The sequence below is a fragment of the Pollicipes pollicipes genome, unplaced genomic scaffold (assembly GCF_011947565.3).
Source record: "Pollicipes pollicipes isolate AB1234 unplaced genomic scaffold, Ppol_2.1 Scaffold_4740;HRSCAF=5597_pilon_pilon_pilon, whole genome shotgun sequence".
Classification (NCBI taxonomy): domain Eukaryota; kingdom Metazoa; phylum Arthropoda; class Thecostraca; order Pollicipedomorpha; family Pollicipedidae; genus Pollicipes; species Pollicipes pollicipes.
Window position 1 is genome coordinate 31,052,841 of NW_023596545.1, and position 24,597 is coordinate 31,077,437.

A 24,597-nucleotide genomic window follows, 5' to 3' on the forward strand; every position below is an offset into this window, starting at 1 on the left:
ATCCTGCGGTGGATCATCGGCCCAGATGTACGGCTGGATGGAGAACACTGTTGTCTTTTGCAATTATCCTGGCCACCATTGTCGCTGCTTGTGGACACTTTTGGCCGCAGCAGGTCTTGTGCTCCTGAGGTTTAGGGCCCCGTTCTTCTATCGGCGATTATTATATATTATGATCACACTGCAGCTGGCTGCTAGGTGTGGGGTGGTGACCTATTTACTGATGCCTTGTTTTGCATGCTTTCGAACTTAAGTGGGTGTAAAATGACCGCAGCTGTTAAACCGTCTTGAAACCAAGATCATTATCACTATAACTGTTTAATTACTTGCGCTTTATTTATTTAGCCATCACATTATTAAACTATATATATATATATATATATATATATATGTATATATATATATATATATATATATATATATATATAAACATGTGTACACTGTGACATTTCGATGTTTCATTGTCATATTCGACTCAGCCGTTTCATCTTGAAACACCTGTCGACAGGGCACCTTCCGTTGAACGCTGCCACGTACCTTCGCTCACCATGCCTAGGTCCCTGTTGCTCCGAAGTCCACGCAGGCCCCGAGTTCATGACTGGCAAGGGGATTGGAAAAGCGATAGCAGGTGTGGCGACGACAACCACCATTCAAGCCACCTCTCGTGATTGTATCACGTAGTTGCCCGACGTCCGACGCCGCGCCCCGCCTCCCCGTCGCAGGCCCGTGCTGTTCGTGCACTACACGCCCAGTCTCCTGACCTTGAAGACGACGTACGCGGAGGTGGCCTTCCCAGCCTGCCTGAACGGAGCCTTCTGCTTCACTGGCACCCGCCATCTCAAGAAGCTGGCGTGGAACAAGCTCAGGGACAGCGCCATCCTGGCTGACAAGGTTCGGCACGCGGCCTCTGTCCGACTCAGGCAGGCGCAGAGCGCTGGAGGGGGCGGGGGGGGGGGGGGAAGAGCCCGCCCGCGATGGTACAATGGACATAGTTCAACGCTGACGACACATTGGACGCAACGTGCTGGCCGTATTTTCTTGTAACAAGTTGAAATGTATTTGTTCATTGTACGGTCCGTTTCTTCACTGCAATGCTGTCGAAATGACCAACCCACCCTTATTACATTTGCGCTTGATTTCGTGACCCGCACGAGTCCGTTCTGGGTGTAGCGTGCTGCCACTGTCCGTGGGGTGCCGCCCCATGTCCGTTCCCCCACGCCATGTCCGTTCCGTCCCGCCCCATGTCCGTCCCATGCCGCGTGTGCCCGCCTGTGGCCGGCGCCCGTTGACTCCGGGTGGCGTCTGCAGGCGCTGCAAGGCTTCCACCTGGACCAGGAGCAGTACACGGCGCTGCTGCGGCTGCAGCTGCAGCACCCCAAGTTCAGCTATCGCCAGGTGGCCTGCCACTGGCTGCGGGCCCATCGGGACGTCTGGGAGCACCGCTGGAAGCCGGTCGGCCGTCCCAAGATCTGGATCGGGGGCATCTTCCCCATAGGCGGGCCCAACTACAAGGCCAAGGGCGTGATACCAGGTGGGCGCGCACGCACCTCTAAAGCGACTGCTGGAGACGGCAGGGCGCGGTGTGGCTGTTTGCTGGCAAGCTCCGACACTTACCCCGGTGATATGTGTCGCTACAGTGGGTATAACACGTGCAGTGGAGGTGAAACACACCGTGCTAGTCTAAGGATATCTGGGCATTGCTACCCGGTCACATCTGGCTCCCCAGGAGGAACATTCGGCGCACAGGAGCGAGTTAATATTGGCCTTGATGCGTGACACCTGACGGGAAAACTCGAACAGGCTTGCAGCGCGTGGTTGACAGTCTTGCGGTGGCCTTGTGAGTGCCCGCGCACAGTGCCCCCCCCCCCCCCCCCCCCGGCCGTCCCGACTGCTGGCGCTCGTCACGCTCTCCTCTACCTCTGACGGGCTTCCCTATGCCTCTGACCGGCTCCCCTCTGCCTCTCGCCGGCTCCCGTCTGCCTCTGACCGCCTCTCCTCTGCCCCTGACCGGCTCCCCTAAGCCTCTGACGGGCTCTTCTCTGCCTCTGACCGGCTCCCGTCTGCCTCTGACCGCCTCTCCTCTGCCTCTGACCGGCTCCCCTCTGCCCCTGAACCCCTCCCCTCTGCCTCTGACGGGCTCTCCTCTGTCTCTGACCGGTCTCCTGCTCCGACCGGCTCTCCTCTGCCTTTGACAGGCTCTCCTCTGACTTTGACGGGCTCCCCTCCGCCTCTGACCGGCTCCCCTCTACCTCTCACCGGCTTCCCTCTGCCTCTCACCGCCTCTCCTCTGCCCCTGACCGGCTCCCCTCTGCCCCTGAACAGCTCCCCTCTGCCTCTGGCGGGCTCTTCTCTGCCTCTGACCGGCTCTCCTCTGCCTCTGACGTGCTCCCTTCTGCCTCTGACCGGCTCCCTTCTGCCTCTCACCGGCTCCCCTCTGGCTCTGACCGGCTCCCGTTTGCCTCTGATCGCATCTCCTCTGCCTCTGACCGCCCCTCCTCTGCCTCTGACGGGCTCTCCTCCGCCTCTGACAGCCTCTCCTCTGCCTCTGATCGGCAGCCGTGTTGATGGCCGTCAAAGCGGTAAACGCCAACTCCAGCGTGCTGCGGGACTATGACCTGACGCTGAACGCCCACGACGGCCAGTGCAGCGCCGACATGGTCATGAAGACCTTCATCGACTACGTCCGCATGCCGACCCACCGGCACATGGCTGGCATACTAGGTGGGCGAACCGGACGCGGGTGGACCGTCGACGGACGGCGACGCCACGGTCAGGCTGGAGCAGTCAGCCGTGCCGTGGCGTTCCTGTAGCTGGAATAGTGCACCTCATCAAAGCCACCCCTCTTGCCAGGCCACATATTCATATGTGTTACACGCGCCTGCTTCGATACGTTCCGAATGAGATCATGGGTTATGCACGGTCCACACCGTTGTGTGTTTAGGTGTGCGGTGCGTTTTTGGCTCTTTGAATTACCATCCAAAGTAGAGGCAGGCAAGTGAACGTAAGTGAACTTGGTGCGACAACTGGGCAAGCACGTCACCACTTTTGCTGCTGCCGGAACTCAAAGCAGCAGCGGGCAGTAAACATGCGCTGTGACTCTGGGACGCGCGGCTGCCGAAGAGGTGGCTCCGGCGCTGCTGCGTCCCCGTGCCGGTACCGCGTACGCGCCTCAGTATGGCCCACGGCAACCTGAGCAGATTCGTGTTCCACGTTCTACAGCGCGCGCGCGGCAGGTGGGACGGGTTGGCCATGTCGCTTCCGAATGCGAGGAGCACAGCTCCGGTGAGGTCTTCCCCTGGGTCAGCGGGCATTGATCTGACAGGCGAGCACGGGCCCGGGTAGTGGGGCCCAAGGAATGCGAGTACCTTCCGGTAATGTAATGGAATGCATCTGACTGCCGTAGTTCGTGCAGTCTCGTGTAGGTCCTCCGTGGAACGAGCGGTCGGGTTCATTTGTTCCTGTCAGCTCAACAGCGTGCTCCCCGTTGGATAGAAGCATTGCTCACACTAGAGCTGAGGATTGATATGCTGCCATCATGAAATAATGGGTGCCATTCTGCATCTCATAGAGGATATAAGGCAGTGAATTTGGAAGTGTATCTCAACCTTCACGCTTTGATGTGATGACTTGTGGGCTGGTAACGTTCGATACCTGAATTCTCAAAGTACTTCCTCGTTTCATGAAAACCCCTCAAAATGTCGCGGATGTGCCGCGCTGCTGTTCCACATCAGGCCGACCTCTGTAAGTCCCGTGCCTCCGCCGGAGAAGGACTGATGAGCCCTGCCGTCCGGCAGCGGCGCTCGCTGCCGCTGACGCGCTGCCGCCGCCGGCAGGGCCGGCCTGCTCGGACACGGTGGAGCCCATAGCGGGTGTGTCCCGACACTACCGGGTGGTGGTGATCTCGTACAGCGCCGAGGGCGTGCTGTTCTCCAACCGCAGCCAGTACCCGTACTTCTTCAGAACCATCGGCGAAAACAAACAGTTCAGGTGGGTGATCGGCTACGTGTCTCTCGTGCTGTGTCACCTGCTCGACAGGAGGTCCCACCCGGCTGCTGTGTCTGGAGCTGCTGGGAGAGATGGGCAGGAGGTCTCACCCAGCTGCTGTGTCTGGAACTGCTGGGTGTGATGGGCAGGAGGTCCCACCCGGCTGCTGTGTCTGGAGCTGCTGGGAGAGATGGGCAGGAGGTCCCACCCGGCTGCTGTGTCTGGAGCTGCTGGGAGAGATGGGCAGGAGGTTCCACCCGGCTGCTGTGTCTGGCGCTGCTGGGAGGGATGGGCAGGAGGTCCCACCGTGCTTCCGCCCGGAACGGTGAGAGGGATAGGCAGGTGATTCCAACTGGCTGCTGTCTGGAGCTGCCGGCAATATAAGGTAAAGGTTGGGGTCCTCTGAGGTGCAGTTGTTGCTTTCCCTGCCGAATTGGCCTTTGATTATCAGGGGAGGAAACTGACAGTCCCTTGTACCCCGAGGACAACTAAACAAAAATACTTGTAAAGGTCTCTTCTCTCCCCCCCCCCCACCTCTCCTCTCTCTCTCTCCTCATCTCCTCTCTCTCTCTCATCTCTCTCTCTCTGCTCTCTCTCTCTCCCTCTCCTTCTCCTCTCTCTCTCTCTCTCTCTCTCTCTCAGTCTCTCTCTCATCTCTCTCTCTTCTCTCTCTCTCTCTCTCCCTCCTCTCTCTCATCTGCTCGTTACCCTCTCCTCTCTCCTCTCTCTCTCTCTCTCTCTCTCTCTCTCTCTCTCTCCTCTCTCTTCTCTCTCATCTCTCTCTCTCTCTCTCTCTCTCTCTCTCTCTCTCGAGGAAGGAGAGAGCGAGACGATATGAGAGAGGCGAGATAGCGCTCTCTCTCTAGATCTCTCTCTATATCTCTATCTCTCTCTCTCTCTCTCTCTCTCCTCTCTCCCTCTCTCTCTCTCCAACGTGACCTACCCGGGCAGCGAATTTTTTAAAAAAAATACGTTCCGAAGCTCTTTACTCATCTTACATTGTCGGCCAAAGCTGCACGTGCAAGATGCTCATGTTATGTCTGGCTAAGCAACGTCGTTCCTGTGAAAATCAATGCGTAAATGCTGGGAAATGCTTCGACATGCAGCCGCGCTTTTCACCCGATCTGGGTCAGAGCACGAGACTAGTAAATAACTCCGGTGCATACGTGCGCATTAAGGTTTCGCGGCGACACCACGCCGCCTGATGGACGCTGAGAGGTCGCGTACTGGGGATACATTTCGGGATGAGAGCCGCGTGCCGGACAGCGCGCCGGCGGCTGCAATCAGAGCCCGCGCGCACCGGCGTGTGCCGCATACCAATGCCGGTCCAGGAGGGGATCCGAGCCGGAACCGAGTCGCCACCCTCGCGCGGCGGCGCTGTTGTGTGTCCGGTGGTGTCTCCAGCTGCCGTTCAGGGACGTCACTGGCCACCGTCCGGCGTCATTGCTGCCAGGGGCGTTGAGCGGTCCCGGGAAGCCAGGCGCGGCGTCACAACACAGCTCATGTATTTAGCTGATGTATTAGAGTTACATCTCGCTGCCCGATAATTTTAGAAGGGAAGACCCCAGTTGCATTCCGGTTTAACGGTGGACGATAGTCGTTGTTCGCATCAGCCCAGTAAGCGATGACTGGTTTCCAGATTTGTCTACAAGCAGCTGCTCCATCAGCTCCAGTGGAAGCGGGTGGCGTCGCTGACCGAGGCGGGTCAGAAGTACACCGAGTACATCTCCATCATGCACGACATGCTGCAGGGGTCGGGCGTCACCTTCATCGCCAACAGAAAGATTCCTCGGGACAAGGAGAACATGGAGCCGGTGAGAGGCCTCGCGCTGCGCGACTCCGTGCGCCGTTGGCCCCGGCCCCAGCCACGACGCCGCTCTGGCAGGCCAGGCTTGACTGAAAGCGCGGCAGATTGGCACGCCAGCACGCCGCGCCGAATTATGCAAAACGGGCAGGCACTGCACAGGACGAGGTGTGATGTTTTGTCAGCAATGCCCGTAGCACTGCGCGGGCTGCATCGATCGCGCAGTCCCGCCTCGTGCCGGTGGCATTTGGGGGCGCTCGTGGGAGTTCTGTGCTTAGCGCTGCGCCTGTGCATCGCGTCCAGGTCCGTATTTATAGCGTAAGCGCCGATCCAGACCCCAACGACGCAGTGGGATAAGCCGGTGCCGTCCGCCCACTGTCGCGGCCGCTGCCCACATGGTCCAGCGGCCCGGAGGCCACCTGCTGACCTCTGCCGGCCTTCTGCGGCCGCGGCAGGCCTGCTACGCTTGCTCAGGTGTCGGCTGGGGCTGAGGGGTGATTAATTGTGTTTTGGTGTCTGTTCATGATGATGGTCTCTACTCTGCCAGCTTATTTGGAACTGGCTTTTTTCATTTCCCGTTTTTCCAGGAGCCTGTATCTGCGTGTAGACCTGGTCAGAAACAATGCTCTCCCGAAAATTACAGAACACTAGAATACATACAATTTTTTCCATTCATGTTGTTAACGTTCCAATAATCGTGTTAGTAAACCACTATCATGATTATGCGTGCACGTCTGTGGACATTTATCTTTGTGACCGAGAACAGTGTCTGTGCTGACCGTGGACGAACTGTCGGCGACGCCGCCGTCGATGCCGCGAGCGCCGACTCTCGGGGGCCGCCGGCGAGCGCCGGGCGGGCTCGGTCGGCCGCCGGCGGGCGCCGAGCGGGCTCGGTCAGCCGCCGCCGAGCGCCGGGCGGGCTCGGTCGGCCGCCGCCGAGCGCCGGGCGAGCCCGGTCGGCCGCCGCTGAGCGCCGCTGCTGGGGACGATTGGCTGCTCCGGTCTGGCTTCCTGGCGGCCGCCGGTAGCCGGGCGGATCGCCTGCCTCGCCGACCCACCGAGCGCGCACGCCCGCATGCGGCTACACTGACGGGCGGCGGGACGGGGGAGACGTCACAGACAGGAGGCGCACGGCACGCAAGTGAAAGCCGCCAGCTGACCAATGGTCCCTGGCCTATACCCGGGTCACTGGACCGTCCTTGCCGGGCGCTGCGTCCCGCGCCCGCCAGGCCAGGCCCTGCTGTTGGCTGTGCTGTCCTGCAGCTGACGACATGCTGTGTTCCAGTACCTGACGGATCTGCGAGAGAAGAACGCGAGGATCATCATCGCTGACCTGTACGAAATCGTCGCCCGAGCCGTCATATGCGAGGCCTATCGCAAGAACATGACTGCCAGACAGGTGGGCCGCTTCAGGGTTACGTGCGTTCCCTTGCCTTGAGCCGCTTCATGATTACTTGTAGTTCTCTGATGCCCTGAGCCGTTTTGGGGGCTATGTGCGGTTCCCTGGTGTTTTGGGCCGTTCAGGGTTGCGTGTGGGTCCCTGATGTCTTGGGCCGTTTCAGAGCTACGTATGCGTTCCTGACGCCTGGGGCCATTTCAGGGCTACGTATGGTTCCTGCCGGCGTGGTTTTCACCTGACTGGTACAACCAAACCAATGGCAAGAACTTCACGTGTAAACCTGATGAAATGATGCAGGTAAGTGGGCATTGTATTTCCTTTGTGCGTTGACAGCAGCGAATCTAAGAATAGATTGCGCCGCTGCGTCCTTGAATGCAGACGAAATTGTGCAAAAATTGAATAAGATGAAGTTAAAAGAAGAATAGGTTCGGATCAGCACTTCACGAGTCCCCAACGACGCACGTGCTGCCTATTTCACATTTGTTCGTCAACTTCCGCTGCCATGACGGACATAGCCCCTGGACAGCGTGGGACACGAGCAGCAATGTTCCCGGAACGTTAACACGTTCCCAGGTGACCGGTTGGTCACCTACACTTCGCTCGGGGGGAGGGGTCAGTTTGACCCCCTGAGACCTCAGAAAGTGAACGAGCTAGAGACACCGAATTCACGGGGTGTGTTAACGCGTACGTGAACTCACTTAGGTCCGTGTTTGAGGCTTGTAGGTCATGACTTTCGGGTCGAACAAGGACAAACAAGGTCAAATTGTAGGCTGATTTTCAAGGTACCCCTAGAACCTAGATAATTGATCTAAGCGAAAGGTAGCATGCTCATATAAGGTCAGTGTTTGACCCTTTGAAGGCCATGGTGACCAAAATCGTACAAGACTATTCTGAGGTTTTGCCTTGGGGCTTGCATTTGAATGAGCAACAAAAATTACGTTAGGCAGTATGCTCTTAAAAGCAAAATATTGACCTGGGTTATTTGAGGCCACTGACCTATTTTGATGTTTAAGAAGTCTGTGGAAGATAATGCGGTTCCTGTTATCAGTGCATTCGAAATAAACACCGGAAACCTCCTCATACAGTAAGCCCTAAATAAATAAAACAGATTGGTGCTGATCATGGTCTGATCTTCATAGCCACCCTAGATCAATACAATTTGTTCATTCGATTGTTGCGTTGTCTAAGAAAGTATAAAAAATGTATGGCTTCGTCTAGCACACTCTTCTCGCATCAGATTAAACGATTTCCTAGAATTTGACTTCCCTGAAACTATGGCCTGACTTTGACCCGCCACGGGTCAGCGACCTCACAAGGTACCTCGAAATTTTTGATACCACATGATCCGCTATTAAATTGTCTGCAGCTATGCAAAATTTAGCACGGCTGCGCTGTGCCGTTTGGAAACCATTCTGGAAAAGTCATCGGAGGCGTCAATTTGACCCCCACTCAAGCGCGTGTTAAGAGAAAAGGACGAACAGAAAGGCGAAGCGTAAATGGCTAATAATAAATAATATTCCGTAGCTTTCTACGCATTTAAAAAGGGCCTTGTGGTTAAGCTCAGTCCCTTATGAACCCCACGCATTCTGGTCGGACTAGCGAGCTGCTCACCCCCGTTAGACGAGCGTACTGCTCGCCCTCGTCGGACGAGCGAGCCGTTCACCCTCGTTAGGCGAGCGTACTGCTCGCCCTCGTCGGACGAGCGAGCCGTTCACCCTCGTTAGACGAGCGTATTGCTCGCCCTCGTCGGACGAGTGAGCCGTTCACCCTCGTTAGGCGAGCGTTCCGCTCAGCGTCGTCGGACGAGCAGCCTCACAGGTACCCCTCTCATTCCTCGAAGGATGCGCTTATTAGAACCAAGTGAGGACATCAAATAGCCCGCGTGAAGCTGCATCATGTGGCTATGATTGATTTCTTTCTTCAGGGCTGTTATGCTGTTACACAGAAGAAAGTTGCGCTTGATTTAAGCAAGTTGCAAAAGCTGCGTAGACGATTCAGCCCTCGGCGCACTGAATATCCCAAATCTTGGATCACCGGTAACAGCGGCGACCGGTGTGACATGCGACATGTGAAATCGGGTCACACAACACGTAAAATTGGGCCATGCAGTATGTGAAATCAGGTCGTACGGCGTGTTAGATCGGGTCATACGGTGCACAGCACCCACGCTATTTCTGGAATTACGGATTTTGCGAAAAGAAAACAGCCTTAGCAACCCATCAACCTTATGACGCTTGTTAAGCTGCATTATTTTTGTGACGGTCATCGTGATATCTTTAATGGGCCGTGAGATAGGCCATGCGAGTTTTCGAAAGATAAAACAGGCTTCCTATTACACAAATATTTACTTTCACGCGCACATGAACTAGCCTGCCACGGATTGACCTAGCAAACTACACTCGTAGAACTGCACCATGACGTTTTACGATAAGATATAGCGAATGTTAGTGGAAAAGTCAGTTAGTGGGGATTCCACTGCAGACGTACGGGCGCTTGAACATAATGTGGTGTGGCTTGTTGTGCAATGTGTTGGGGACCGATGTAGGGGACGGGGAGAATAAAATACTGCGTTTTGGGTTGCGTGGTGGGCTGACCCCGAGAGAGGCGACACACCGAAGCTGCTGTCCTTGTGTGGCGCAGAGGAGCCGGAGGGAGGCTGCAGTCCGTGTGTGGCGCGGAGGAGCCGGAGGGAGGCTGCTGTCCTTGTGTGGCGCGGAGGAGCCGGAGGGAGGCTGCTATTCGTGTGTGGTGCGGAGGAGCCGGAAGGAGACTGTAGTCTGTGTGTGGCGCGGAGGAGCCAGAGGAGGCTGCAGTCTGTGTGTGGAGAGAGGTCACAGTCCGTGTGTGGCGCAGAGGAGCTGGAGGGAGACTGTAGTCGGTGTGTGGCGCGGAGGAGCTGGAGGGAGACTGTAGTCGGTGTGTGGCGCGGAGGAGCCGGAAGGAGACTGTAGTCTGTGTGTGGCGCGGAGGAGCCAGAGGAGGCTGCAGTCTGTGTGTGGAGAGAGGCTGCAGTCCGTGTGTGGCGCGGAGGAGCTGGAGTGAGGCTGCAGTAGCGCGGAGAAGGTAGAGGGAGGCTGCGGTCTGCGTGTGGCGCGGGGGAGCAGGAGAGAAGTGACCGGTGACTCACGGCTCTCGGCAGGCGCTTGATGGACACCTGGCTCTCTCTCACGCCTACTTCGCCAACGACTCGGACATCATGCAAGAGGGGCATCACGGTTGGCCAGTGGCGGCAGCAGTACCGCCGTCTCTGTTGCGAGGTGAGTTTGCGGCAGCCAGTATCGCCTGTCTCTGTGTTAAAGTGAGCTTGCGGCGGTAGTACCGCAGTCTCTGCGCCCGAGATGAATTTGTGGCAGCAGTACCGCCGTCTCTGTGTGGAGGAGTTGAGTTTGCGGCAACAGTGCCGTCGTCTCTGTGTTAAATGTGAGCTTGCCGGCGGGTAGTACCGCTGTCCTCATGCGCCGAGATGAATTTGTGGCAGCCAGTTTACCGCCGTCTCTGTGCCGAGGCGAGTTTGCGGCAACAGTGCCGTCGTCTCTGCGTGGAGGTGAGTTTGCGGCAGCAGTACCGTCGTCTCTGTGTGGAGGTGAGTTTGCGGCAGCAGTACCGCCGTCTCTGTGCCGAGGTGAGTTTGCGGCAACAGTGCCGTCGTCTCTGCGTGGAGGTGAGTTTGCAGCAGCAGTACCGCCGTCTCTGTGTGGAGGTGAGTTTGCGGCAGCAGTACCGCCGTCTCTGTGTGGAGGTGAGTTTACGGCAGCAGCACCAACGTCCCTGTGTGGAGGTGTGTTTGCGGCAACAGTACCGCCGTCTCTGTGTCAAAGTGAGCTTGCGGCAGTAGTACCACTGTCTCTGCGCCGAGATGAATTTGTGGCAGCAGTACCGTCGTCTCTGTGTGGAGGTGAGTTTGCGGCAGCAGTATCACCGTCCCTGTGTGGAGGTGTGTTTGCGGCACAGTACCGTCGTCTCTGCGCCGAGCTGAGTTTGCGGCAGCAGTACCGTCGTCTCTGCGTCAAGACGAGCTTACGGGTGGGCGTGTGAATCGATACTGCGTGCAGCGACCCGGCCTGATGCACTTGGTCTAGCACACAGCCGTGCATTATAGTATAACGTTGTCATGGCATGTTTATGCTCTGTTCGAGATGATAAATCCCCTTTGCGCTCATTTGTGAAGCAATTTGTTGTCGAAATCTTGCTATAATCGGCAATGCACGTACTCAGCCTGTACTAATGCACACACTGTTTACGCCCCTAGTCATTGCCGTGTCGTGAAAGTAGCTGGTCGATCACGCATGTTTACATATCCTGTGGTTTGGATGACAGCTGTCCAGCCATTCTGATCATCGTCATTTTGTGATGCCCAGTCGTCCAGCGCTGTTGGAGGATGTACTCCAGCACGTTCTCCCATCGGCAGTTCCCGGTGGACGAGTCAGACTACGCCGGCTACGCTTACGACGCGGTCTGGACGTATGCCTTTGCGCTGGACAAGCTGTTGAGGGAGAAGCCGTCCCGGTTTCAGGACTTCCACACGGTACCCACCACCGCGTGAGTGTCACTCCGGTCTCTGTGCTGGGCGACTCGAGCACGCTCGTGGCGGTCGTGCCTGCTCGTGGCGGCCGCGCCTGCTCGTGGCGGCCGTGCCTGCTCGTGGCGGTCGTGCCTGCTCGTGGGGGTCGTGCCTGCTCGTGGTGGTCGTGCCTGCTCGTGGCGGTCGTGCCTGCTCGTGGCGGTCGTGCCTGCTCGTGGCGGCCGTGCCTGCTCGTGGCGGCCGTGCCTGCCCGTGGCGGCCGTGCCTGCTCGTGGTGGTCGTGCCTGCTCGCCGACCGGTCGACCGGTGCCGCTCTTACCCTGTGTGGAGCTCTGCTCCACTGGACGGCCGCCCTGTGACAGGTGAGCCGGACAGCGAACCGCACCCGTGACAAATCAGATGAATCAAGTGAACTCAGAAGGATATGGACTGAATCATTCGCGAGGCGATATCATCAACGTGACTATCAGCAATCAAAACAAGTGCGAGGCAAACCCCGCAGGAGCCCCGTCAGAGGCCAGAATGTGAAACTACGCTCATCGCTTTTAGATGCCATCCTAAAATCGATCGAGACCATCACAGATCGAGACAGAAAAACTCTCATTAGAGCAAAATGACAACGAAATCCGATGAGTTTCAAAAAATGCTGCGTTTTATGGACTCGGATGTTCTGATTCGGCGTTGCTGATGCTACAGGCAGGGTAAAGTTTCTCCGCATTGTCAGTCGGCTCTTTCTCTTGGCGAGCCGGTCATTTTCCGCCTTCGCTACGGGAGAGGATGGTAGGGTCCTTCTGGGGTTTCGGTCATAGTTTGGATGGTGGTAACTTGAATACCAGTGCCAAAGTGCCTATGATGTCGCGTTCTTGCATAGAGTTGAAGTGTGCAACACTGGTGCTCATCAAATCAAGCCCAGCATGCCACAATCGCGCTGAATATCTCTGTCACACAGACCACAGTTGACGTCATACGGGCACACAGTTGACGTCATACGGACACACAGGTGATGCCATACGGACTAAAGCGAACGTCATACCGACCACAGACGATGTCGCACCGGTGGCAGGCAACATCACATGGACACACAGATGATATGATACCGACCACAGATAACGTCAAACGGACCGCAGACAAAGCCATCCGCGCCCCATGTTATCAGCATTCAACGGCATGTTCGTTATTTGCTGAACGACAGGGCGTAATCAAAGAGGCGATTTCAATTTCCGCGTTGATTCTTGCCTGGGCCACACAAGTTGTGTGATGCGTGTAGGGAATACCCGCCGGCGCAAGTCTACTGCTCTCTAGTGAATGGACCACGCAATTTATTTCTTATATGAAGAGCTGGCAACCGCAGCGCGATAGGATTGACCTGTCATCGTTGACCGTCCCAGCAAATCGAGAGGTCTCGTAATATATATATATATATATATATATATATATATTTATTTATTTATTTATTTATCAGAGATGGTACTTGAGCGGCCGCAGCATGAGTTAATTGCAGCTGAATATTGCAAACATTCTAAACGGTGGGCCTTTCTGGAAAGTTGCTAAGGGCCTCTTATTATATGGAGAAGTTGTCACGGAAACAGAGGAAAATCAACAGGAATTTAATGACATTGGAGCCATTGGAAGCATACCAAAAGCATTCTGGATCTGCGGACTGCCCTTTGTATGATACGGATGGGGATAACGCGGGTCTGTAGCCTAAAAATTCTGGAACAGGTGAGATGCTTTCGCGAGTTAAAAAGCAAAATGGTCAACTTGGGAACAAATGGGAAGCAGGTATCACATGGACGGTCTAGTACGGGCTTTAAATTATTATGGGTGTGCCGATTGCAACTGTTGTAAATTACGGAGGCCACGAGGCGCAGTATTCAGGGCCCCCCGTGTCAAGTATGTCACGGTGGGCCCCACCGTGAAGAGGAACTGAATGATCTGTGCATGCGATGGCACCCATTTGTCCAGAATCCCGAGCATTACTCGATGGCGATGCATGGAGAGAAGCGACTACTGCTAAATTGGTTTTTACACGTCCATTTTCTGAGGCGTTCCCTCGCCTTTGGTCGGTCCCATTCGACGGAAAGCTTTGGGCAACGCGCAATCAATGACGGTAGTCGAGTTGATGCAGAATACTATATAACATAGTATTATATATGAATTATATCCATAAAAATGACATCGTATAATAAAATTAGGTAAGAATGATGTTCAATAAGAATGATATTTTATGACAATGATAGTATTATTTTAGCAATATTTCTTGATAAGAATGACATTATATCAGAAGAAAGATAGTGCTGAAGAAATGTTCTAAGATGATAATCTGCAATATACACCACTCAATTTCACATCACTTTCTGCACATCCTGAAAGATGAACGGCTCCAGAAAGAGAAATTCCGCGACAGCTGATACAGGTCCCGGCAAGGAAATGGTTTTCAGTAAACCTGCATCGAGGCAAAGGTTGTCAAAGAGGATGTACAAGTTTCTACGCACGTTGAGATCCGCAGGCATAGCTATACAGGAACGGAAGAGGCAGCGAGATCTGTAAATGAGTCCCCAAATTGGACGCGTTCATTTACGTACAGCTGTCTCTGTAGTATCTGGTGGTAATGCAAGAACTGAGAGCTTGCTGTAAGCAGCATACTCCATTACGGAAGAGTTCCGAATGCGTTGGTTTCAGTGCCGGCTGCCACTCCGAATCTTTCTCATCAGCGATTTCCGTATGAGGGTGGACTGAAAGAGACGGAAGGATACCTGTGTTGTCCAGGGATCGCTGAGTATCTTGTACATGCTTTTCGAAGCTCCGGTCTCGCCTCAGAATTCCGCTCCTAACTTAAGACGCCACTTCGATCTGCCGTTAACTTTAGTTTGATGACGATATCCACTGAAACATGTATAGGTCATAGAAGTATTCCTCCTGAAACAACAGCAGTGCGATTATTGTGAACGGAACAGCGTATCGGGTTGTACAGAATGATGTCATATCCACCAGCACACAAGGCTCTATCGGAGATCAGTTACATGTGCACTGGCAGGTACATCGCGTACTGTTTGGGCACCGGTAGACACAGCTGCGTGGTGTTTAAACGCACAGCGACTGCGATTGACCCTTGCGGCTGAGCAGTCGCGTCTCCGCGGGTAACGCGGGCCGGCGCCGGCGGCGGTGGCAGCGGTCACACCCCGTCACTTCACTGACAACGCTGGGGCTCGGTCACCGATGGTTGGCTGCTCGTCAAGGTCGTGCAATAACGTGTAAGCTGTAAAATGAGCTAGTTCGACATGAGCTGTTCACACTTGAGCGATTTAACAAGGCGCTTCCCGTATCTTTAGCGTATTAAAATGTCATTTACAAATGCCCGTATGACTACGAACCTGCTCTTGCATTTCTTTATGACGTGTGAGTGCATATGCGCGAGCGAGCGTCACATGCCACCCCGCTTCGGCAGGCGCTTTGTGGAACTGCTGAAGGCCACCAACTTCACGGGCGTCTCCGGCAACATCCAGTTTGTGGGCCCATCGAGGATCTCCATCATCCTGGTGAAGCAGTGGCGACAGGGCCGCTACCACGTGGTCGGATACTTCGAGCCGGATATGAACAGCACGGACGGCGGCAGGTCAGTGGCGCGCTGGCGCGGGCGCACGCGACAGCGAGTCGGGGTGTCTGAGCATCGCGCAGCGACTACGAGTTTGCTCGCTGAAATGAACGTATTTGGAAGTTGACGGCTTACTGTCGTTTGCCATGCGTTTTACTGCCTGTCACTGCGTGTGAGAATGCTGGGTCGTCGTGTTGTGTTGGCGGTGGCGTACGTGGCACTGTTTGGCTGGCGTTGCCTGCCTGTCTGGAGCTATGCCCTGGGAAATGTAAGGCGCTACGCGTAAGGTCAGTCAGCAAGTTAACCACGAGCGTGCGCAGCGAACGCAGTCACCCGCACAAACGGGTGGATCGTGTGGACGGACGGTGGAAACTGGTGAATGGACACACGCGAACGCAGCGAACGCCGTCACCAGCACACACGGGTGGATCGTGTGGACGGGCGGTGGAAACTGGTGAACGGACACACGTAGTGACAGTTCAGGGCGAGTCCCGAACGCCTGGCCCGGCGGACCGATATATCCGGCCGCGAACGCTTGTTAGTCTGGTGAGATGATGAGATGATGAACAACTTTCAATATAGCAGGAGGTACCGATTAAACGACACAGCAATGCTAAGTAATGATTATGTTGCGCACCGTCAGTGTAGTCGTTATTTAGCATTACCACGTCGTTAAACCAATACCTCCTAATGTAATGAAGGTTGTCTATTCTACATAAGTACTACCAACTCATGCTGCCGAAAAACCAGGCACTGAAAGTCTTTCTTTCTTATACAAGATTTGTGGGAGTTCTTCTCTCAAATATTAGCGATTGGGTTGAATGCCATGCGTGTGAGATCCTCCGCGCTACCAGTTTGCTTAGAAACACGATGCGTTACAGGAGACGCGAGACACATTATCATGTCATCCGCCTGCCTTTCCCCGAATTGTTTGGCAGCTAATCTTCCTCATGCTGAGGCCGTGACGCTCGGGTGGTCTTGCCTCCGTTAATGCGTGATGATCAGATCATCGTGTTGATGTCTCTCTGAAATACAAGGACCACATTTACTCGTAGAGACGTGGCTACAACCATGCGGTGCAATGCCTGTGTCCTTAATGCTACTTTCGGACGAACTTTTTTCGGTTGTTGATGAATCTGCCTGCCATCATGCCCCCAGGAAAACACTGTGCGCTGGTTCCACTCTGTGGGAGATCACTTGGGTGACTCAACTCAAAGCACACTTGCCCTCTGCGTTGTGGTCTTTGTCATGCAGGTTCTGAATTTTCCGCCAATCGGAGCGAATCGTCATCTTCTAGACAGGTTCTTTACATTAGCATTTACATCGCACGGCGCCGGAACATTTTTACACGTCCCATGCCTACATAATGGGCTGCTGGCGCTGTAAGGCGCGTGCAAGTACATGGTCAGACAGGCTGACGGTGGTGAGCCTGATCGAGAAATGGCTGTCCTACCCACCAGAGTGATGCCTGATCACTCTGCTATTCTCTGTCACGCCTCATCATGCTGTGTCTCGCTCGTGTGCCAAATCTGGTCAGGGCGGTGATTTGTGTCGGGCTCAGATTTATTTGTGCATTACAGTAGGCGTATTCATATTCGTTTATTATGCCTTAAACATCAATGTAGGCCCTGGTGGTGAATGCGGACACGACATGCTATATACTGCGTAAAGAGTTGCATACTCAATGTCATATCAATGTGATGTTTGAGAAAGCGCCTAATAAGAACAATACACAGCATTAACAGCCTTGAGCATGTAACAGTATCCGGTAACTACACACCATATATACTTAAAACATAATTCAGTACATTTATACCAGACAAAATGACCTCATAAACACTCGAGATGATTTTCCCAACGTATCATTTAAAAGTATACGGTATTACGCTAAGACGTCACGACTGGATCGACTCGGTTCCAATCTCGGATCTATTAGGAAGACACGGGACGTGATAACAAAGAAGACGAGAATGCATTAAGCGAATTTTTCTGAAATCATCGCTATGTCCGACATGGTTTGGTGAAGCGAAAATGTTTTCAGCCTTTCCATTGTTTCCATTTGGGAATGAAGGTAACTAGTAAAGCCTGGCCTGCTTTCGTCTACATTCCGGTGATCTCCAACGCAGATCAGCAAGCATATCATTCACACTTCCTTACTTCCGATCATACTTGCCTAAATATAATCTTAAACTTGTTCAAGTATGGCTGCCCTTCTTTAAAACATTTATATGCTATAGACTAGGTGCCGTTATTGGGATCGCATACACAACACGCTTATTTCGACACTGGCCGGACCAATGAGTTATATATTATGGACGATTACCTTTATTTGACTGGGGTATCTGTTAAATGCTTCATTGGCAAACCTGAGAATCTGGTTACCTTTCCCAACGATTTTGTGATGTGTTTATTCGAGTTAAACCTATCTTATTTTTATGCACCAAAATACTGATATGTATCCACCATTTTTATCACGTGGTCATTCAAAATCATTGAAGTTCCGTTGATAATCCATTTCTTGTGATTCGTATAAGGGCTTATTTGGAAGCGCTGAAATTCATCCACTATTTGCCAAACCAGCTAACTTTTGAGCATAAACTTTTGTGTAAAATTGCATTCGTCTAACTGGAACAACCAATCTACGAATATATAACCACGTCGTCGGCAAATAAACGTATATCGCAATTTAGTATTTTGCCTTTAGCATATATGGACACAAGGGACAATAGGTGTTCTAAAATGCTGCCTTGAGACGCCCCTAAACTTACAAAAGCACCTACCGAATGGACGCGGTCCAAGATGACTTTCTGCTCCCGTTGAAAATGGCCCATATTATCCATTTAATTAGTGTCCTGTTTATTCCGTAATCTTTTGACTTCTGGAGTAGGCGCTTATGAGGGGCTTTGTCAAAGGCTTAACTGAAATAAAAAACGCAAGAGCACAGCTTTTCTCTCATCCAGTGCTAATCCTATATCATTTACAAACATTAGCAACTCTGTTTCATATCACAAGTTTCGTCTTAAGCCATGCTGCTCATCAACTATCAGTTTCCGTTCCTCCGAATGCCAAAGTATTCAATATGTTATAATTGTTTCCATCACTTTGCAGCAAATGCATGAAAGTGACATTGGTCTTTAGTGACGGGATATCGTGGTTGCTCCTTTCTAAGAAATCAAACTAACGGTTTTTGCCGGTCATCTGGCAACTTCTCCATTTTTGACGAAGCATAAAACTTTGTTTTAGAAACATCGATGTGACTGCACAATTCTTGAATATAACGCCAAATGTATCTGGTTCAGGTGCTTTCCGAGTTTCGAAGTTTTTGATACGCTGAACAATACCGCTATAGCTAAATGTCACAGTGAGCAATGCTCTATCTTCGTGGTTACTTAGCGTAAGAACGCTATTTCTATCTTCATTAGTACATACTCATTCGTTCAAATACACGTGCTCAAAACTTTGGCGATTTTGATCATTTCATAAATAATACCGCCGTGATCGTCAAATATTAACTGAACAATTTTCTTGTCTTCCTCTTGCGCTTGGAATAATGCCACAGCCCTTTGCTGTTGCCTTTGATCAGGCCATCGAGCTTATTTCTCTATTCATGTTCCGCCTCTTTGTAGACCTGTTTCACATTTCAACGGATTTCCCTGAACATTGTCAATCACCGTGAAATTTTCTGTCTGCTAGTCTGCGTCCCGCTCGTTGCCTGTTTGGACGTGGCTGGTGCGGCTGGACGGTTGCCTGTTGAGTCGGCTCTCTGTCGCACAGCTGCTGGTTGAGTCGGCTCTCTGTCGCACAGCTGCTGGTTGAGTCGGCTCTCTGTCGCACAGCTGCTGGTTGAGTCGGCTCTCTGTCGCACGGCTGCTGGTCGAGTCTGGTCGCGGCTGGACGGTTGCCAGCTGAGTCGGGTTGTGATCAGACCGTTGCGTGTTGAGTCGGGTCTTGCGTGTTGAGTTCGAGTCGGGTCGCACGGTTGCTGTCTGAGTCGGCTCTCTGTCGCACGGCTGCTGACCGAGTCTGGTCGCCATCGGACGGTTGCCTGCCGACCGGTGACACGGCTGTTGACCCACCTGGTTGACCCACCTGGTTGACCCATCTGGCTGCAGGCTCATACTGGACGAGCGCGCCATGGGGCGTATCCAGTGGCTGACGCCGGACGGCCGCCGGCCCGTGGACGGCTCCAGCGCGCCCTGCGACCTCCAGCCGCTGGCTGATCTGCTCAACACCACCTGCCAGAACGCCGTGATCGCCGTCAACATCCTGGGACTCTTCTTCGTGCTCGTCGTGCTCGTCTCATGCGTCATGTTTTACAAGCGGAGGTGGGTACTGCCTTCATCGCACTGTTGTGTACCGCTCTGCTGATTAGATCCGTGATTGTGCTTGCTACGCTGCTGCTAGTTGGTCGGTCTGCACCACATGGTTGCAAACCTTTCGCGGCTGGGAGGACATGCACTCCCTGTTTTTTTTTTTAAATATGTTTTGGGTTCCTCATCTTAAGCGTGGACGTACGTTGTCATTTTTTGCATTCAAAATGTCATTAAGAGTCATCTTGTCCCCCATGTTCTAGTTTGCCCCCCCCCAAGTCATCATTAGGTCCGCCTTTACTATAGTTTGCCCGCCCTTCCCCATCATCTCAGATGCGTGGTTACACCCCTGCCGCACCACATGAGCTGTCACGGGCATACATAGGGGCTACGAGAGGGCAAGGGGGTCCCTGGATGCCACCGCGCCCCCACTTTCCGAGAATGCTCAGCACCTCAGCACCGGGCACCGCATGGTACCAAGAAGTGAGGATACGTGGCGCCATTCGACTTTTTGTCGATGGGCGTCACCGACTGGCGGATTGGGAGCGCCAGTGGGACGTCGGCTGTGTTTGAAACGGCTGCCACTGAGCTGGGACCGCGTTGTCATTGCTTGTGGCGGTGACGTTCAAAAAAGGCTGTTGACTTCTTGGGATTAACTTTCTGCGCTGTGTGCTATGGTTTTCCCTAAATAGCCGATCTGTGTCTGTTAACGGCGTACGTGATATGCACTTCCCAACTCTTGCCCGGGTGGGAGGGAATTCGGTGTCACCCTTCTCCCCAAAGGTTTTGTGGTGATATTTCACCAGCATGCTGTATAATCACCCTCAAACCTTTAATAGCGTACAGGACGTTAATTGCGCGTGTTTTGGTGCCAGCAACGTGTCTCCAACCTCCTGGTTTCCGAGTAGCGGCGCTTTTTTAGGAGCGCTGCACGGCGATCCCTGGCCGGGGCGGGCAGCAGGCGGTAACCGGTGAATTGGCCGATCGCGCGCGACAGGCCGACACTGTTACATTAACGAAGCCCCAAGTCGTAAAGACATACTCAAAACACACAACTCATATCGATGTGTTCAGAATTAAACAAGGAACATGCCTAGGTTTCGTGTCGCTCCGTGGCATGATTGGGTAAATATGGGCATGTATAGCTTAACATGAGCATAAAAAGTGGGATTTTGGAGAATAATATACCTTGTGATTTATTATTGACCCTGAGACAGAAATGTTACCAATCGCAATCAAGATGTCGATCTCAGTAGTGATGACCTCGTAAGATCAATTCAGTTTTTCGCCAGGATCTATTGCTCTCAGTTTGGAAATGGTAGGATCACATCCTCCCCATATCCTACATCTCAAAGTCATTAAGTCAAGGTCACATCTGTTGGGATCACGAGATTGACGCGATGCCAGCGTGCACCCACCGGAACCTCGGCATCATTCAGACCAACGACGCGCATCCATGGTTCGCTAACGGTTGGCTCTGCGCGGCCTCAGGTACGAGAAGAAGGTGCTGCGCCTGCGCGAGCTCGGACTGAACAACGAGGTGGAGCTGCGCCTGGACGAGTGGGAGGTGAAGCGGGAGAAGGTGGTGCTCAACCGCAAGCTGGGCGAGGGCGCGTTCGGCACCGTGTACGGCGGCGAGGCGCTGCTGATTCGGGAGCGGCCCATCCGCCACGTCGACCGCAAGCGCAGCGTTGACGCCAAGGAGGAGTGGGTGAGTGCTCTGCCACTGGAGGGGCCCCAAAACTCGGATCGGTGTCTCTTGCTACTGTTGGGGCCCCGAACCGATGGCGAAAGTGTTTTGGCTCTGCGGGAGAGATCCTCGCATCACACGCGAGTGTCCCTTGCTGCTTAAATCTTATGATCTTTTCCTGCGGAAGATTGGATACTTTTTCGTAAGTTTCTTGCTTGTTTTATGGTACAAAATGTTTGCACGGTGTTGGTCATGCTGAAGGCCACTATGGCGTCAATTTACAAGTGTTGTGTCACAGCGTCCACAACCTCACATAGCATTAGTAAAAGCTGATGTAGCGACAAGCTCCTCTGATCTGAGTTCAGGAAACCGACGTCTGCAATTGAAACGTTGCAATCAGGCTCCGTGTGCTACCGGGTGAAATTATTGGTCTGGCGTGGTCTGCTGCTCACGGCACTGCAGCGGCACTGGCCAGACCTGCTGTTCAGGGCGCTGCAGCAGTACAGTCACTGGCTCTGCTCTAAGTTTGTGATCTAGTCGCGGCACAGGGCTCCATCCGCACGTCCCACTGAAGGAATGAGAATGTTAAAGTTGTGATGGACGATTAATGTAGTTAGACATACCACCTTGTGAGTTGTGCTATCACGGTTGGCTTATGGTGTGCATGTCCCATGCGCCGACCCACATTACCACTGCTGGCTGGCTGGCTTCAGTGTTCGGTGGCCGTGAAGACGCTGAAACTGAACTACACGCTGGAGGAGAAGCTGGACTTCCTGAGCGAGGCGGAAGTCATGAAACAGTTCAACCACACCAACATCGTCCAGCTGCTGGGTGTCTGCACGCGCTCCGAGCCAATCCTCACCGTCATGGAGTTCATGCTCTACGGTGAGCGGTCGCTGTTGGCTGGTGGCGTGCGGTCGTGCCCAGCTGGCACGGCCCGACACCGGTGGTGACCGGAGACCGGCTGAGGGGGAACGGCCCGGTGCCGGTGATGACCGGAGACCGGCTGAGGGGACATCACGGCCCGGCGCCGGTGGTGATCAGAGATGTTGGTGACCATGAGTGGTGCTTGACGCGTCGTGTAATGGCAACAGGGCCAATGTTTGCTTGAGAACGTCTTGTATGGCGTATGATGCATTATGACGTACCGATGACTTCTTGGTATACTGAAGGCCGATTGCTGTCAGCATGATAACTCCAAGTTCGTAACACATACCGTGTATTTATACGCACAATCCTCTGTTTTTCAGGTGACTTGAAGACGTTCTTGCTCTCTCGCCGTAGTTTGGTATCAGACAGGGCCTTCAAGGATGAGAACAACGATATCTCCAACAAGAAGCTGACGTCAATGGCTAGAGACGTCGCCTGTGCCCTCAGCTACCTCGCCGAGCGGAAATACGTGCACAGGTGAGGTTTTCCTGTCCGTGACACGACCTTGACCTCTGGTCTCAGATGGTCAGAGCTGTTCGACGGCCCCCGTTGTTGTTTGACCGTACTAGGGGGCGGATTCCACCCATGGCTAGTATTAGCGATCATTTTTCCGCCATCTTTGCTGTTGGTGCGAGATCAGCAAACTCCGATTTCCTGACTCCGATCGTCCAACAGAACACAAAAGCAGTCATGACGTTCTTGCCACCGTCGCGACAGCGCTGTCATGTCGTTTGCGCTGTATGAAACAGCTTAAGTTTGGCACATAACGCTAGCATAAACGTCTTACCTTCATATTTCAGTGCGATTGTTCAGATTCTATGCCCTCGGTTCTTCCTGTAAATTAAGTGAGTGGAATACCCGCCATTCCCCACGTGTGTTCCGTACTGCGTTGCCCCATCATCCATTCATTACTGCGTGCAAATTAACATTGAAGTATGCTCTTTAGTCTGCTTCACTGTCTGCACCTCAAGCAAAATTTGGCTGACGTTCGGTGTCAAGTTCATTTTAACGTAAGTTGTTCAATGCATTAGCGAGGGACATTATTCACATAGATAAGACAATAGTTTTAGCCCTAGTCCTCGGAGAAAAACCAGGAGAGTGGAGATATACTTGGGCTGATATTTCGGCAACATGGCTTTATCGAAACAATAGCAGAAGTGAAAAGAAACTTCTGCTATTGTTTCGATAAAGACGTGCTGCCGAAACATCAACCCAACTGTATCTCTATTTTCCTGGTTTTTCTCCGAGGAATAAGGCTAATACTACTGTGTTATCAAGCTCATCGTATTGATCGTTGCGCTGTGTTAACTCTATGCAACATCTCCAGGGACGTCGCCTGCAGGAACTGCTTGATCAATGCACAACAAGTGGTCAAGCTTGCCGACTTCGGCATGACACGATCAATGTGCGAAAACGACTACTACAGGTTCAACCGGAAAGGTACTCACCAGCTACCGCTGTTTTCTCGTTCACTGCTGATTACTGCATGTTGAAAGAACCTCGTAGCAGTGTCGCAGCTGCGCGTTGGCGTACCGATCGAAACACGTGCCAGTTTCGCACTTCGCACATTTCATTATTTGCTTTTCAACTCCACTGCGGTGATGTGTGATATGTTATGATAAACTTGGTGGCAAAGCGGCGACAGGCTTCGGCGGGCGGTAGACGGCGCCCGCCGAGGCCTGGACGGCTGAGCAACGGTCGCGCTCAGCGCCGCTGGTAGTGCCATCTGACGCCGCCCCGCCGTACCGCAGGTATGCTGCCCGTCCGGTGGATGGCGCCAGAGTCATTGGCCGACGGCCTCTTCACGCCCATGTCGGACATGTGGTCGTACGGCGTGCTGCTGTTCGAGATCATCACGTTCGGCAGCTTCCCGTTCCAGGGCCTGAGCAACAGCCAGGTCCTGGAGTACGTCCGCGCCGGTCATTACGTGGGCGTGCCTCGCGGCGTCAAGACTGAACTGTGAGTGGGCTCGGCCAGCCAATCAGCCAGCCAGCCAGCCAGCCAGCCAGCCAGGCAGCCAGCCAGCCAGGCAGCCAGCCAGCCAGCCAGCGAGGCGGCTTACCAGACTTGTGTTTGGCTCTGAACGCAGTTTGGACCGGATCCAGAATGGACAAAATTAGATGCACTTGTTTGTGTAATCAGAACCACGATGTCATAAAACCAAGGGTTATGTTAAATTAGCGGAGACGAGCTTTTGACCCTGGACCATCCCCGAGAGTCCACGAGAGTACGAGTTTTGGTAAAACCGCTGTCAAACATTAAACTGACGCGGTTAATGAAACAGATAGTTATTGGTGTGGGTAGTGAGTGACGAAGATTGTATAACTTAATTTACTCGCAAAAATATGGCACACAGGTTATGAACA

The 24,597-nt window shown here is 53.4% G+C and overlaps 1 protein-coding gene across 1 annotated transcript in view; it reads left to right on the forward strand.

The window, feature by feature from the left end:
- LOC119098189 (receptor-type guanylate cyclase gcy-5-like) overlaps positions 1-24,597 on the forward strand; it is a 33,025-nt gene that overhangs the window by 7,114 nt on the left and 1,314 nt on the right. Inside the window, 17 exon segments of the mRNA XM_037221116.1 lie at positions 720-888; positions 1,306-1,528; positions 2,554-2,718; positions 3,831-3,984; positions 5,621-5,795; positions 7,071-7,184; positions 7,386-7,481; positions 10,324-10,389; positions 10,391-10,441; positions 11,593-11,723; positions 15,155-15,322; positions 19,414-19,626; positions 21,103-21,322; positions 22,015-22,186; positions 22,552-22,708; positions 23,559-23,671; positions 23,983-24,190. Coding sequence (XP_037077011.1) covers positions 720-888; positions 1,306-1,528; positions 2,554-2,718; positions 3,831-3,984; positions 5,621-5,795; positions 7,071-7,184; positions 7,386-7,481; positions 10,324-10,389; positions 10,391-10,441; positions 11,593-11,723; positions 15,155-15,322; positions 19,414-19,626; positions 21,103-21,322; positions 22,015-22,186; positions 22,552-22,708; positions 23,559-23,671; positions 23,983-24,190 — 2,595 coding nt within the window.